Source organism: Coregonus lavaretus, assembly GCF_964263955.1.
Source record: "Coregonus lavaretus genome assembly, contig: HAP1_SCAFFOLD_2381, whole genome shotgun sequence".
In the NCBI taxonomy this organism is placed as follows: Eukaryota; Metazoa; Chordata; class Actinopteri; order Salmoniformes; family Salmonidae; genus Coregonus; species Coregonus lavaretus.
In genome coordinates, this window is record NW_028163027.1 from 14,787 (window position 1) to 32,500 (window position 17,714).

Genomic DNA, 17,714 nt, shown 5'->3' on the forward strand with positions numbered 1-17,714 from the left:
AGACCATCTTATCATTCATTATATACAGTATCACTGGTGGTGATGAAACAAGACCATCTTATCATTATATACAGTATCTCTGGTGTTGATGAAACAAGACCATCTTATCATTCATTATAAATTATATAGTATCTCTGACGTTGATGATTGATCATGCAGATAGCAGAACAGAGAAGGCCATAGAGAGAAGCCAGATTTAGACATCTCATATAGTTCCATTTCAAGTCATGCTGTTCATATAAATAATTTATTATAATTTACCGGTTTCTCGCAGTTATTTATCCCGGGAAAAGGGAGTGGGTTTGGGCGGGAAATCTCTGTAACCCAGTTCCTGCTATTAAAACCTAACACACACACACACACACACACACACAGGTGAGAGATCTCGATCTTGTTATGTCTGATATGTCAAATCAAATCAAATTGTATTTGACAGTGAAATGCTTACTTGCAAGCCCTTAACCAACAATGCAGTTTTAAGAAAAATAAGTTTTAAGAATGTATTTACTAAAGAAACTGAAGTAAAAAATAGACAAATAGCAAATAATTAAAGAGCAGCAGTAAAATAACAGTAGGGAGGCTATATACAGGGGGTACCGGTACAGAGTCAATGTGAGAGGGCACCAGTTAGTCGATGTAATTGAGGTAATATGTACATGTGGGTAGAGGTAAAGTGACTATGCATAGATAATAAACAGAGAGTAGCAGCAGCGTAAAAGAGGGGGGGGGGGGGGGGGGAATGCAAATAGTCCGGGTAGCCATGATTAGCTGTTCAGGAGTCTTATGGCTTGGGAGTAGAAGCTGTTAAGAAGCCTTTTGGACCTAGACTTGGCGCTCCGGTACCGCTTGCCGTGCGGTATCAGAGAGAACAGTCTATGACTAGGGGGGTTTAGTCTTTGACAACTTTTAGGGCCTTCCCTATGACACCGCCTGGTATAGAGGTCCTCGATGGCAGGAAGCTTGGCCCCAGTGATGTACTGGGTCGTACGCACTACCCTCTGTAGTGCCTTGCGGTCGGATGCCGAGCAGTTGCCATACCAGGCAGTGATGCAACCAGTCAGGATGCTCTCGATGGTGCAGCAGTATATCTTTTTGAGGATCTGAGGACCCATGCCAAATCTTTTCAGTCTCCTGAGGGGGAAATAGGCTTTGTCGTGCCCTCTTCACAACTGTCTTGGTGTGTTTGGACCATGTTCCGTTTGTTGGTGATGTGGACACCAAGGAACTTGAAGCTCTCAACCTGCTCCACTACAGCCCCGTCGATGAGAACGGGGGCGTGCTCTGTCCTCTTTTTCCTGTAGTCCACAATCATCTCCTTTGTGTCTATTACAGGCACAGGTTCCCAGGAGAGCTATGCTGTACCAAGGTCCCTCTCTGACCAGACCAGAGCCAGCATGTTTGACCAGACCAGAGCCAGCATGTTTGACCAGACCAGGGCCAGCATGTTTGAGTTTAGCGACAGCTTCAACAGCTACTTTGTGAGTACATCAGTGGTTTTTACAATTTTTATAATTATCAATGGATAAGATATGTTACTAATATAGACCGACAAAGGGTTCATCAACTAGCTAGCTACTAGGATACTATAAGATATGTTACTAATGTAGACCAACAAAGGGTTCATCAACTAGCTAGCTACTAGGATACTATAAGATATGTTACTAACGTAGACCAACAAAGGGTTCATCAACTAGCTAGCTACTAGGATACTATAAGATATGTTACTAACGTAGACCAACAAAGGGTTCATCAACTAGCTAGCTACTAGGATACTATAAGATATGTTACTAACGTAGACCAACAAAGGGTTCATCAACTAGCTAGCTACTAGGATACTATAAGATATGTTACTAACGTAGACCAACAAAGGGTTCATCAACTAGCTAGCTACTAGGATACTATAAGATATGTTACTAACGTAGACCAACAAAGGGTTCATCAACTAGCTAGCTACTAGGATACTATAAGATATGTTACTAACGTAGACCAACAAAGGGTTCATCAACTAGCTAGCTACTAGGATACTATAAGATATGTTACTAACGTAGACCAACAAAGGGTTCATCAACTAGCTAGCTACTAGGATACTATAAGATATGTTACTAACGTAGACCAACAAAGGGTTCATCAACTAGCTAGCTACTAGGATACTAAAAGATATGTTACTAACGTAGACCAACAAAGGGTTCATCAACTAGCTAGCTACTAGGATACTATAAGATATGTTACTAACGTAGACCGACAAAGGGTTCATCAACTAGCTAGCTACTAGGATACTATAAGATATGTTACTAACGTAGACCAACAAAGGGTTCATCAACTAGCTAGCTACTAGGATACTATAAGATATGTTACTAACGTAGACCAACAAAGGGTTCATCAACTAGCTAGCTACTAGGATACTATAAGATATGTTACTAACGTAGACCAACAAAGGGTTCATCAACTAGCTAGCTACTAGGATACTATAAGATATGTTACTAACGTAGACCAACAAAGGGTTCATCAACTAGCTAGCTACTAGGATACTAAAAGATATGTTACTAACGTAGACCAACAAAGGGTTCATCAACTAGCTAGCTACTAGGATACTATAAGATATGTTACTAACGTAGACCGACAAAGGGTTCATCAACTAGCTAGCTACTAGGATACTATAAGATATGTTACTAACGTAGACCAACAAAGGGTTCATCAACTAGCTAGCTACTAGGATACTATAAGATATGTTACTAACGGAGACCAACAAAGGGTTCATCAACTAGCTAGCTACTAGGATACTATAAGATATGTTACTAACGTAGACCAACAAAGGGTTCATCAACTAGCTAGCTACTAGGATACTAAAATATATGTTACTAACGTAGACCAACAAAGGGTTCATCAACTAGCTAGCTACTAGGATACTATAAGATATGTTACTAACGTAGACCAACAAAGGGTTCATCAACTAGCTAGCTACTAGGATACTATAAGATATGTTACTAACGTAGACCAACAAAGGGTTCATCAACTAGCTAGCTACTAGGATACTATAAGATATGTTACTAACGTAGACCAACAAAGGGTTCATCAACTAGCTAGCTACTAGGATACTATAAGATATGTTACTAACGGAGACCAACAAAGGGTTCATCAACTAGCTAGCTACTAGGATACTATAAGATATGTTACTAACGTAGACCAACAAAGGGTTCATCAACTAGCTAGCTACTAGGATACTATAAGATATGTTACTAACGTAGACCAACAAAGGGTTCATCAACTAGCTAGCTACTAGGATACTATAAGATATGTTACTAACGTAGACCAACAAAGGGTTCATCAACTAGCTAGCTACTAGGATACTATAAGATATGTTACTAACGTAGACCAACAAAGGGTTCATCAACTAGCTAGCTACTAGGATACTATAAGATATGTTACTAACGTAGACCAACAAAGGGTTCATCAACTAGCTAGCTACTAGGATACTAAAAGATATGTTACTAACGTAGACCAACAAAGGGTTCATCAACTAGCTAGCTACTAGGATACTATAAGATATGTTACTAACGTAGACCAACAAAGGGTTCATCAACTAGCTAGCTACTAGGATACCAAAAGATATGTTACTAACGTAGACCAACAAAGGGTTCATCAACTAGCTAGCTACTAGGATACTATAAGATATGTTACTAACGTAGACCAACAAAGGGTTCATCAACTAGCTAGCTACTAGGATACTATAAGATATGTTACTAACGTAGACCAACAAAGGGTTCATCAACTAGCCAGCTACTAGGATACTATAAGATATGTTACTAACGTAGACCAACAAAGGGTTCATCAACTAGCTAGCTACTAGGATACTATAAGATATGTTACTAACGTAGACCAACAAAGGGTTCATCAACTAGCTAGCTACTAGGATACTATAAGATATGTTACTAACGTAGACCAACAAAGGGTTCATCAACTAGCTAGCTACTAGGATACTATAAGATATGTTACTAACGTAGACCAACAAAGGGTTCATCAACTAGCTAGCTACTAGGATACTATAAGATACAGTGGGGGGAAAAAGTATTTAGTCAGCCACCAATTGTGCAAGTTCTCCCACTTAAAAAGATGAGAGAGGCCTGTAATTTTCATCATAGGTACATGTCAACTATGACAGACAAAATGAGAAAAAAAAATCCAGAAAATCATATTGTAGGATTTTTTATGAATTTATTTGCAAATTATGGTGGAAAATAAGTATTTGGTCACCTACAAACAAGCAAGATTTCTGGCTCTCACAGACCTGTAACTTATTCTTTAAGAGGCTCCTCTGTCCTCCACTCGTTACCTGTATTAATGGCACCTGTTTGAACTTGTTATCAGTATAAAAGTCACCTGTCCACAACCTCAAACAGTCACACTCCAAACTCCACTATGGCCAAGACCAAATACTTTTTTTCCCCACTGTATGTTACTAACGTAGACCAACAAAGGGTTCATCAATTAGCTAGCTACTAGGATACTAAAAGATTAGGTCGGTGCGACAATAGCAGGCTTTTGGTTGAAGCTCATTGTAAAATAACAATTTCCCTACTGTCATATCTAAGCTTACAATTTATAACATTTTTGACGTTTGCGTTTTTCTGGATTTTTTTGTTGCTATTCATGTCTTAAAGTAATGATGGACTGTCGTTTCTCTTTGCTTATTTGAGCTGTTCTTGCCATAATGTGGACTTGGTCTTTTACAAATAGGGTTATCTTCTGCATTTAGTGCTGCAGTGCATCTCCTCCTCATGGACTGCACCAGATTTGCCAGTTCTTGCTGTGAGATACCCCACTCTTCCACCAAGGCACCTGCAAGTTCCCGGACATTTCTGGGGGGAATAGCCCTAGCCCTCACCCTCCGATCCAACAGGTCCCAGACGTGCTCAATGGGATTGAAATCCAGGCTCTTCGCTGGCCATGGCAGAACACTGACATTCCTGTCTTGCAGGAAATCACGCACAGAACGAGCAGTATGGCTGGTGGCATTGTCATGCTGGAGGGTCATGTCAGGATGAGCCTGCAGGAAGGGTACCACATGAGGGAGGAGGATGTCTTCCCTATAACGCTCAGCGTTGAGATTGCCTGCAATGACAACAAGCTCAGTCCGATGATGCTGTGACACACCGCCCCAGACCATGACGGACCCTCCGCCTCCAAATCGATCCCGCTCCAGAGTACAGGCCTCGGTGTAACGCTCATTCTTTCGACGATAGACGCAAATCAGACCATCACCCCTGGTGAGACAAAACCGTGACTCGTCAGTGAAGAGCACTTTTTGCCAGTCCTGTCTGGTCCAGCGACGGTGGATTTGTGCCCATAGGCGACGTTGTTGCCGGTGATGTCTGGTGAGGACCTGCATTACAACAGGCCTACAAGTCCTCAGTCCAGCCTCTCTCAGCGTATTGCGGACAGTCTGAGCACTGATGGAGGGATTGTGCGTTCCTGGTGTAACTCGGGCAGTTGTTGTTGCCATCCTGTACCTGTCCCGCAGGTGTGATGTTCGGATGTACCGATCCTGTGCAGGTGTTGTTACACGTGGTCTGCCACTGCGAGGACGATCAGCTGTCCGTCCTGTCTCCCTGTAGCGCTGTCTTAGGCGTCTCACAGTACGGACATTGCAATTTATTGCCTTGGCCACATCTGCAGTCCTCATGCCTCCTTGCAGCATGCCTAAGGCACGTTCACGCAGATGAGCAGGGATCCTGGGCGTCTTTCTTTTGGTGTTTTTCAGAGTCAGTACATTTACATTTACATTTACGTCATTTAGCAGACGCTCTTATCCAGAGCGACTTACAAATTGGTGCATTCACCTTATAGCCAGTGGCATAACCACTTTACAATTTATTTATTTTTTTTTGGGGGGGGGGGGGGGGTAGAAGGATTACTTTATCCTATCCCAGGTATTCCTTAAAGAGGTGGGGTTTCAAATGTCTCCGGAAGGTAGAAAGGCCTCTTTAGTGTCCTAAGTTTTCATAACTGTGACCTTAATTGCCTGCCGTCTGTAAGCTGTCTTAACGACCGTTCCACAGGTGCATGTTCATTAATTGTTTATGGTTCATTGAACAAGCATGGGAAACAGTGTTTAAACCCTTTACAATGAAGATATGTGAAGTTATTTGGATTTCTACGAATTATCTTTGAAAGACAGGGTCCTTAAATACACACAACTTTAAGCTCCATATTAATTTGACAGAGGTAATGAACAATTGATAAAACAGGACCATGTTTGCAAAACAAGTGTTTCTTAGCTTATGTCAATATTACGCAGGTAAGCTAACAGTTTAGGGAAATCAGGAATGCAGACAGGCTCTATAGACCTCTATATATGAGTGACTGTGTCCAACACACCACCTCCTGTTGTTATGTTGGGTACCTACTGACCCCCCCCAAAAAACTGTCATGTATTGCTAAATAAACCAGTTAGAGATAGTCTACGAGAAGTGTAAAAGCAGAGCTTTTGGAAGTGTAAAAGCAGAGCTTGGAAGTGTAAAAGCAGAGCTTGCTTGGAAGTCTTGGAAGTGTAAAAGCAGAGCTTGCTTCCGTATAATAATTTTAAAAAAGCTTGAAAAGGTAGTGGAATGGGTTTAGTGTGGTGTGTTGACGAATCCAATACTTTCACTTGTATGCGTTACAAATCACATTATTGTGGGAGCAAATATGAATTAGGCTGTTTGAGAAGGTTTGAATTCTAAGCAACCTGCATACACATTGTTTGAAGTACAATAGACCAACATAGCTACTGTACTAGTACTTCAAAGCTGTGTGCTGAAAAAAAAACCTTGGTAGAGCATGGGTGGAGTAGGCAATGTGGTGCTCATGTGCATCTTCTTTATTTATTTTTTAGCTTCAGACCAATGCACACTTAAAACAGTTAACCTTTCTCAACTGTCTCTCTCTCTCCCCCCTCTCTCTCTCTATCTCTCTGCCCCCTCTCTCCCCGTCTCTCTCTCTCTCTCGCTCTGCATCTCTCTCTCCCCCCTCTCGCTCTCTCTCTCTCTCCCCCCCGTGCCTCTCTCCCCTCTCTCTCTCTGCATCTCTCTCTCCTCTCTCTCTCTCCCCCCTTTCTCTCCCCTCTCTCTCTCCCCTCTCTCTCTCCCTGCTCTCTCTCTCCCCTCCCCCTCCCTCTCCCCCCTCTCTCTCCCTCTCTCTGCATCTCCCCACCCCCATCCCCCCCCCCACCACCAGATGAATAACGGCATGGTACCATTAGGTGGAATGTGTCCAGGAGATGAAGATGTGGATGAGAACTATGTTCCCATGAGCGCTTCCGACACCTCCCTCGTCTCCCTACCGACCCCCTCCTTACCCGACCCCCCCTCCCAGGACCCTAACTACGTCATCATGACCCCCTGCCCTGGAGAACTGCCTTCGCTGGGGAGACAGGTACCCCCACCTGCACACCTGGGGTTCCGCTCCTCCCCCCACAACCCCCACACACCCCCATCTCGCAGACACACCACTGGGGGAGGAGGGGGAGACACCCAACCACCACCCATTCACCGAAACCTCAAACCCCGGAAAGGTAAGTGTTTATGTATGGAAGGGTGTTCATTCTGCTATGTCATCCATGCCTGCTTACAACCATATGTTTATGTAGCATATGCAGCAGCCCAGTGGTTGATAATCTGCTCTGCTGTACAGGCTGTTTCGACTTGGTTTGGTCATTCTCCATCTTGCTTTAAAAGGTGTTCACTGCTCTGTGGTCCCTTGGTGTTTTTGTGTTTAATCAACGTTATTTTATTGTCGCTGCTTCAAAGGTGTAACCTACTGTCATCTCATCTATCAGTCTTCCTCCTGGCTTTTTTTTTTTGGGTGGGAAGCCATGTGTTGCTGTCGCTGTGGTATATTCATTCAGCGGGTCTGATCATGGAGTGTGTGTAGCGTTCCGATGTGATGTCGTAGGGGTCAAAAGGTGATGGGGGGTCTTTTGGTTGTGGTCATTTGTCCTAGTGGTGTGGGCTTTCTTTGGCTTTGTGTTTGTGTGGAATGGGCCTGCTGCTATGTTTGATCTGGATCTCATGTCTGACGGACATGGGCGTACTGTACATGAGGTCAAATCTATACATTAGACGCTGTTTATGTTGAACAAATCAGGTCTGAGCCCCATCTCCCTCCACCCAAAACCCCTGGGCTTGGAGAGAACTGACTCACAGACTGTTGGAGAGTTCACACGGGCAAGGAGACGTAAGGGTATGTACCAGCCACACTACATGGGATATTTAGTGACGTAGCAATACCATAAGGAAATGTCCATTCATATGTAGTGGTGTTGTTGTAGAGTGTCGGTGGGGACTTGTGTGTACTGTTCCCAGGTGAAGAAATGTATTGCGTGTCACTGTTGAATCATGACCCTGGTTTATTCTGAGGATGATCTGTGTTCTGTCATAGAGATGTGTGTATTGTTCCCATCATCATAGTATGTAGTGAGTGCCTCTCCTTGGTCCCTACTTCTACCCCCCTCCCTCCCTCCCTCCCTCCCTCCCTCCCTCCCTCCCTCCCTCTCTCTCACTCCCTCCCTCCCTCCCTCTCCCCCTCTCTCTCACTTCCTCCCTCCCTCCCTCCCTCCCTCTCCCTCCCTTCCTCCCTCCCTCCCTCCCTCCCTCCCTCTCCCCCTCTCCCCCTCTCCCTCCCTCCCTCCCTCCCTCCCTCTCCCCCTCTCCCCATCTCTCTCCCATCCTAATATTATGTAGTGACTGGGTCTCCCTGGTCCATACTACTGATGAATAATGTATCTGCTGTAATGTTCCTGAGTTAGCTAGCAGGACTATGCTGGTGATAAAAACATATATGACAGAGTTCACACGGGCAGGGAGACGTAAGGCACACACAAACATGGTCGCTCACACACACACTCGCACACAAACACACACACACACACACGTCTCTCAGGTGTTCCTCTGCTCTCTATTGATGTGATCTGTAGTGTAGTGTTACATTTTACATTTAACATTTTTAGTCATTCAGCAGACGTTCTTATCCAGAGCGACTTACAGTTAGTGAGTGCTTACATTTGTAGAGGTTTAGGCTCCTCCATGTACTGCTATGAGTCTGGTTATGAGACTCCAAAAGCTACGGTGGGTTTGGCTGAGTCTGGTTGAGACTCCAGTAGCTACGGTGGGTTTGGCTGAGTCTGGTTGAGACTCCAGTAGCTATGGTGGGTTTGGCTGAGTCTGGTTGAGACTCCAGTAGCTACGGTGGGTTTGGCTGAGTCTGGTTGTGACTCCAGTAGCTACGGTGGGTTTGGCTGAGTCTGGTTGAGACTCCAGTAGCTACGTGGGTTTGGCTGAGTCTGGTTGAGACTCCAGTAGCTACGGTGGGTTTGGCTGAGTCTGGTTGTGACTCCAGTAGCTACGGTGGGTTTGGCTGAGTCTGGTTGAGACTCCAGTAGCTACGTGGGTTTGGCTGAGTCTGGTTGAGACTCCAGTAGCTACGGTGGGTTTGGCTGAGTCTGGTTGAGACTCCAGTAGCTACGGTGGGTTTGGCTGAGTCTGGTTGAGAGACTCCAGTAGCTACGGTGGGTTTGGCTGAGTCTGGTTGAGACTCCAGTAGCTACGGTGGGTTTGGCTGAGTCTGGTTGAGACTCCAGTAGCTACGGTGGGTTTGGCTGAGTCTGGTTGAGACTCCAGTAGCTACGTGGGTTTGGCTGAGTCTGGTTGTTAGAATCCAAAAGCTACGGTGGGTTTGGCTGAGTCTGGTTGAGAATCCAAAAGCTACGGTGGGTTTGGCTGAGTCTGGTTGTGAGACTCCAGAAGCTACGGTGGGTTTGGCTGAGTCTGGTTGAGAATCCAAAAGCTACGGTGGGTTTGGCTGAGTCTGGTTGAGAATCCAGAAGCTACGGTGGGTTTGGCTGAGTCTGGTTATGAGACTCCAAAAGCTACGGTGGGTTTGGCTGAGTCTGGTTGAGACTCCAGTAGCTACGGTGGGTTTGGCTGAGTCTGGTTGAGACTCCAGAAGCTACGGTGGGTTTGGCTGAGTCTGGTTGAGACTCCAGAAATTACGGTGGGTTTGGCTGAGTCTGGTTGTTAGAATCCAAAAGCTACGGTGGGTTTGGCTGAGTCTGGTTGTTAGAATCCAAAAGCTACGGTGGGTTTGGCTGAGTCTGGTTGAGAATCCAAAAGCTACGGTGGGTTTGGCTGAGTCTGGTTGAGAATCCAAAAGCTACGGTGGGTTTGGCTGAGTCTGGTTGAGAATCCAAAAGCTACGGTGGGTTTGGCTGAGTCTGGTTGAGAATCCAAAAGCTACGGTGGGTTTGGCTGAGTCTGGTTGAGACTCCAGAAGCTATGGTGGGTTTGGCTGAGTCTGGTTGAGACTCCAGTAGCTACGGTGGGTTTGGCTGAGTCTGGTTATGAGACTCCAGTAGCTACGTGGGTTTGGCTGAGTCTGGTTGAGACTCCAGTAGCTACGGTGGGTTTGGCTGAGTCTGGTTGAGACTCCAGAAGCTACGGTGGGTTTGGCTGAGTCTGGTTGAGACTCCAGAAATTACGGTTGGTTTGGCTGAGTCTGGTTGTTAGAATCCAAAAGCTACGGTGGGTTTGGCTGAGTCTGGTTGTTAGAATCCAAAAGCTACGGTGGGTTTGGCTGAGTCTGGTTGAGAATCCAAAAGCTACGGTGGGTTTGGCTGAGTCTGGTTGAGACTCCAAAATCTACGGTGGGTTTGGCTGAGTCTGGTTGAGAATCCAAAAGCTACGGTGGGTTTGGCTGAGTCTGGTTGAGAATCCAAAAGCTACGGTGGGTTTGGCTGAGTCTGGTTGAGACTCCAGTAGCTACGTGGGTTTGGCTTGGGGCAACAGTATGTTTAGTTTCACCTGACTGGGATTTAACCTGTATTTGAATTATTTAATAATTGTGTAGAATCTAGGAGGATAGTTTTGTTGAATGGTGATGTGGTCGTTATTGTATAATTAAACAGTAAGGCCCGACGGGGTGTGGAATATAGCCAATATACCACGGCTAAGGGCTGTTCTTAAATACGACACAACGTGGAGTGCCTGGACACAGCCCTTAGCTGTGGTATATTGGCCATAAACCACAAACCCCCGAGGTGCCTTATTGCTTTTATAAACTGGTTACCAACATAATTAGAGCAGTAAAATAAATGTTTTGTCGTACCTGTGGTATACTCTCTGATATACCACGGCTGTCAGCCAATCAGCATTCAGGGCTCGAACCACCAAGTTTATAATAATAGAATAATGTGCTGTTAGTGAAAACAGCCATTATGTGTGTAGGACTACTATCTGTTACTACTATATGTTACTACTATCTGTTACTACTATCTGTTACTACTATCTGTGTATATGTTACTACTATCTGTGTATATGTTACTACTATCTGCTACTACTATCTGCTACTACTATCTGCTACTACTATCTGTTACTACTATCTGTTACTACTATCTGTGTATATGTTACTACTATCTGCTACTACTATCTGTTACTACTATCTGTTACTACTATCTGTTACTACTATCTGCTACTACTATCTGTGTATATGTTACTACTATCTGTTACTACTATATGCTACTACTATATGTGTATATGTTACTACTATCTGTTAATACTATCTGTTACTACTATCTGTTACTACTATCTGTTACTACTATATGTTACTACTATCTGTTACTACTATCTGCTACTACTATCTGCTACTACTATCTGTTACTACTATGTTACTACTATATGTTACTACTATCTGTTACTACTATCAGCTACTACTATCTGCTACTACTATCTGTTACTACTATCTGTTACTACTATCTGTGTATATGTTACTACTATCTGCTACTACTATCTGCTACTACTATCTGCTACTACTATCTGCTACTACTATCTGTTACGACTATCTGTTACTACAATGCTACTACTATCTGTTACTACTATCTGTTACTACTATCTGCTACTACTATCTGTTACTACTATCTGTTACTACTATCTGTTACTACTATATGTTACTACTATCTGTTACTACTATCTGTTACTACTATTTGTTACTACTATCTGCTACTACTATCTGTTACTACTATCTGTGTATATGTTACTACTATCTGTTACTACTATCTGCTACTACTATCTGCTACTACTATCTGTTACTACTATCTGTTACTACTATCTGCTACTACTATCTGTGTATATGTTACTACTATCTGTTACTACTATCTGCTACTACTATATGTTACTACTATCTGTTATACTATCTGCTACTACTATCTGCTACTACTATCTGTTACTACTATCTGCTACTAGTATCTGCTACTACTATCTGTTACTACTATGTTACTACTATCTGCTACTACTATCTGTTACTACTATCTGTTACTACTATCTGCTACTACTATCTGTTACTACTATATGTTACTACTATCTGTTACTACTATCTGTTACTACTATCTGTGTATATGTTACTACTATCTGCTACTACTATCTGCTACTACTATCTGCTACTACTATCTGTTACTACTATCTGTTACTACTATCTGTGTATATGTTACTACTATCTGTTACTACTATATGTTACTACTATCTGTTACTACTATCTGTGTATATGTTACTACTATCTGTTACTACTATCTGTTACTACTATCTGTAACTACTATCTGTTACTACGATGTTACTACTATCTGTTACTATTATGTTACTATTATCTGTTACTACTATCTGCTACTACTATCTGTTACTACTATCTGTGTATATGTTACTACTATCTGGTACTACTATCTGTTACTACTATCTGCTACTACTATCTGCTACTACTATCTGCTACTAATATCTGCTACTACTATCTGTTACGACTATCTGTTACTACTATGTTACTACTATCTGTTACTACTATCTGTTACTACTATCTGTTACGACTATCTGTTACTACTATGTTACTACTATCTGTTACTACTATCTGTTACTACTATCTGCTACTTCTATCTGTTACTACTATCTGTTACTACTATCTGTTACTACTATCTGTTACTACTATCTGTGTATATGTTACTACTATCTGTTACTACTATCTGTTACTACTATCTGCTACTTCTATCTGTTACTACTATCTGTTACTACTATCTGTTACTACTATCTGTTACTACTATCTGTGTATATGTTACTACTATCTGTTAATACAATATGTTACTACTATCTGTTACTACTATGTTACTACTATCTGTTACTACTATATGTTACTACTATCTGCTACTACTATATGTTACTACTATCTGTTACTACTATCTGCTACTACTATCTGTTACTACTATCTGTTACTACTATATGTTACTACTATCTGTGTATATGTTACTACTATCTGTTACTACTATATGTTACTACTATATGTTACTACTATATGTTACTACTATCTGCTACTACTATCTGTGTATATGTTACTACTATGTTACTACTATCTGTTACTACTATTTGCTACTACTATCTGCTACTACTATCTGCTACTACTATCTGTTACTACTATCTGTTATACTATCTGCTACTACTATCTGCTACTACTATATGTTACTACTATCTGCTACGACTATCTGCTACTACTATCTGTTACTACTATGTTACTACTATCTGCTACTACTATCTGGTACTACTATCTGCTACTACTATCTGCTACTACTATCTGCTACTACTATCTGTTACTACTATCTGTTACTACTCTCTGTGTATATGTTACTACTATCTGCTACTACTACCTGTTACTACTATATGTTACTACTATATGTTACTACTATCTGTGTATATGTTACTACTATCTGTTACTACTATCTGCTATTACTATCTGTGTATATGTTACTACTATCTGTTACTACTATCTGTTACTATTCTCTGTGTATATGTTACTACTATCTGCTACTACTACCTGTTACTACTATCTGTTACTACTATATGTTACTACTATCTGTGTATATGTTACTACTATCTGTTACTACTATCTGCTACTACTCTCTGTGTATATGTTACTACTATATGTTACTACTATCTGCTACTACTATCTGCTACTACTATCTGTGTATATGTTACTACTATCTGTTAATACTATCTGGTACTACTATCTGTTACTACTATCTGTTACTACTATGTTACTATTATCTGTTACTACTATGTTACTACTATATGCTACTACTATCTGTTACTACTATCTGTTACTACTATCTGTTACTACTATGTTACTACTATCTGCTACTACTATCTGTTACTACTATCTGTTACTACTATATGTTACTACTATCTGTGTATATGTTACTACTATCTGTTACTACTATATGTTACTACTATATGCTACTACTATCTGTGTATATGTTACTACTATCTGCTACTACTATCTGCTACTACTATCTGCTACTACTATCTGCTACTACTATCTGTTACGACTATCTGTTTCTACTATGTTACTACTATCTGTTACTACTATCTGCTACTACTATCTGTTACTACTATCTGTTACTACAATCTGTTACTACTATCTGTTACTACTATCTCTGTATATGTTACTACTATCTGTTACTACTATCTGTTACTACTATATGTTACTACTATCTGTGTATATGTTACTACTATATGTTACTACTATATGTTACTACTATCTGCTACTACTATCTGTGTATATGTTACTACTATCTGTTACTACTATCTGTTACTACTATCTGTTACTACTATCTGCTACTACTATCTGTTACTACTATCTGTTACTAATATCTGCTACTACTATCTGTGTATATGTTACTACTATCTGCTACTACTATCTGCTACTACTATCTGCTACTACTATCTGCTACTACTATCTGCTACTACTATCTGTTACTACTATCTGTTACGACTATATGTTACTACTATCTGCTACTACTATGTTACTACTATCTGTTACTACTATCTGTTACTACTATCTGCTACTACTATCTGTTACTACTATCTGTTACTACAATCTGTTACTACTATCTGTTACTACTATCTCTGTATATGTTACTACTATCTGTTACTACTATCTGTTACTACTATATGTTACTACTATCTGTGTATATGTTACTACTATCTGCTACTACTATCTGGTACTACTATCTGCTACTACTATCTGTGTATATGTTACTACTATCTGTTACTACTATCTGTTACTACTATCTGCTACTACTATCTGCTACTACTATCTGTTACTACTATCTGCTACTACTATCTGTTACTACTATCTGTTACTACTATGTTACTACTATATGCTACTACTCTCTGTTACTACTATCTGCTACTACTATCTGCTACTACTATCTGCTACTACTATATGCTACTACTATCTGTTACTACTATCTGTGTATATGTTACTACTATCTGGTACTACTATCTGTTACTACTATCTGCTACTACTATCTGCTACTACTATCTGTGTATATGTTACTACTATCTGCTACTACTATCTGCTACTACTATCTGTTACTACTATCTGTTACTACTATGTTATTACTATCTGTTACTACTATCTGCTACTACTATCTGCTACTACTATCTGTGTATATGTTACTACTATCTGCTACTACTATCTGCTACTACTATCTGTTACTACTATCTGTTACTACTATATGCTACTACTATCTGTGTATATGTTACTACTATCTGCTACTACTATCTGCTACTACTATCTGTTACTACTATCTGCTACTACTATCTGCTACTACTATCTGTTACTACTATCTGTTACTACTATCTGTGTATATGTTACTACTATCTGGTACTACTATCTGTTACTACTATCTGTTACTACTATCTGTTACTACTATGTTATTACTATCTGCTACTACTATCTGTTACTACTATCTGCTACTACTATCTGCTACTACTATCTGTTACTACTATCTGTTACAACTATCTGCTACTACTATGTTACTACTATCTGTTACTACTATGTTACTACTATCTGCTACTACTATCTGCTACTAATGTCTGCTACTACTATCTGTTACGACTATCTGTTACTACTATCTGCTACTACTATGTTACTACTATCTGTTACTACTATGTTACTACTATCTGCTACTACTATCTGTTACTACTATCTGTTACTACTATCTGCTACTACTATCTGTTACTACTATCTGCTACTACTATCTGTTACTACTATCTGTTACTACTATCTGCTACTACTATCTGTTACTACTATCTGCTACTACTATCTGTTACTACTATCTGCTACTACTATCTGTTACTACTATCTGCTACTACTCTCTGTGTATATGTTACTACTCTCTGTTACTACTATCTGCTACTACTATCTGCTACTACTATCTGTGTATATGTTACTACTATCTGTTACTACTATGTTACTACTATCTGCTACTACTATCTGCTACTACTATCTGTTACTACTATCTGTTACTACAATCTGTTACTACTATCTGTTACTACTATCTCTGTATATGTTACTACTATCTGTTACTACTATCTGTTACTACTATATGTTACTACTATCTGTGTATATGTTACTACTATCTGCTACTACTATCTGGTACTACTATCTGCTACTACTATCTGCTACTACTATCTGTTACTACTATATGCTACTACTATCTGTTACTACTATCTGTTATACTATCTGTTACTACTATCTGCTACTACTATATGTTACTACTATCTGCTACTACTATCTGCTACTACTATCTGTTACCACTATGTTACTACTATATGCTACTACTCTCTGTTACTACTATCTGCTACTACTATCTGCTACTACTATCTGCTACTACTATCTGCTACTACTATATGCTACTACTATCTGTTACTACTATCTGTTACTACTATCTGTGTATATGTTACTACTATCTGGTACTACTATCTGTTACTACTATCTGCTACTACTATCTGCTACTACTATCTGTGTATATGTTACTACTATCTGCTACTACTATCTGCTACTACTATCTGTTACTACTATCTGTTACTACTATGTTATTACTATCTGCTACTACTATCTGTTACTACTATCTGCTACTACTATCTGCTACTACTATCTGTGTATATGTTACTACTATCTGCTACTACTATCTGCTACTACTATCTGTTACTACTATCTGTTACTACTATATGCTACTACTATCTGCTACTACTATCTGCTACTACTATCTGCTACTACTATCTGTTACTACTATCTGCTACTACTATCTGCTACTACTATCTGTTACTACTATCTGTTACTACTATCTGTGTATATGTTACTACTATCTGGTACTACTATCTGTTACTACTATCTGTTACTACTATATGTTACTACTATGTTATTACTATCTGCTACTACTATCTGTTACTACTATCTGCTACTACTATCTGCTACTACTATCTGTTACTACTATCTGTTACAACTATCTGCTACTACTATGTTACTACTATCTGTTACTACTATGTTACTACTATCTGCTACTACTATCTGCTACTAATGTCTGCTACTACTATCTGTTACGACTATCTGTTACTACTATCTGCTACTACTATGTTACTACTATCTGTTACTACTATGTTACTACTATCTGCTACTACTATCTGTTACTACTATCTGTTACTACTATCTGCTACTACTATCTGTTACTACTATCTGCTACTACTATCTGTTACTACTATCTGCTACTACTATCTGTTACTACTATCTGCTACTACTATCTGTTACTACTATCTGCTACTACTCTCTGTGTATATGTTACTACTCTCTGTTACTACTATCTGCTACTA

The 17,714-nt window shown here is 40.4% G+C and overlaps 1 protein-coding gene across 1 annotated transcript in view; it reads left to right on the top strand.

Annotated features, from left to right (window-relative positions):
- Positions 1-17,714, top strand: part of LOC311118574 (GRB2-associated-binding protein 1-like) — a gene marked incomplete at its 5' end in the record, with an annotated part of 55,483 nt that overhangs the window by 14,229 nt on the left and 23,540 nt on the right. Inside the window, 2 exons of the mRNA XM_084193367.1 lie at positions 1,333-1,478; positions 7,213-7,549. Of these exons, the coding sequence (XP_084049493.1) occupies positions 1,333-1,478; positions 7,213-7,549 (483 nt within the window). The remainder of the gene's footprint in view (positions 1-1,332; positions 1,479-7,212; positions 7,550-17,714) is intronic.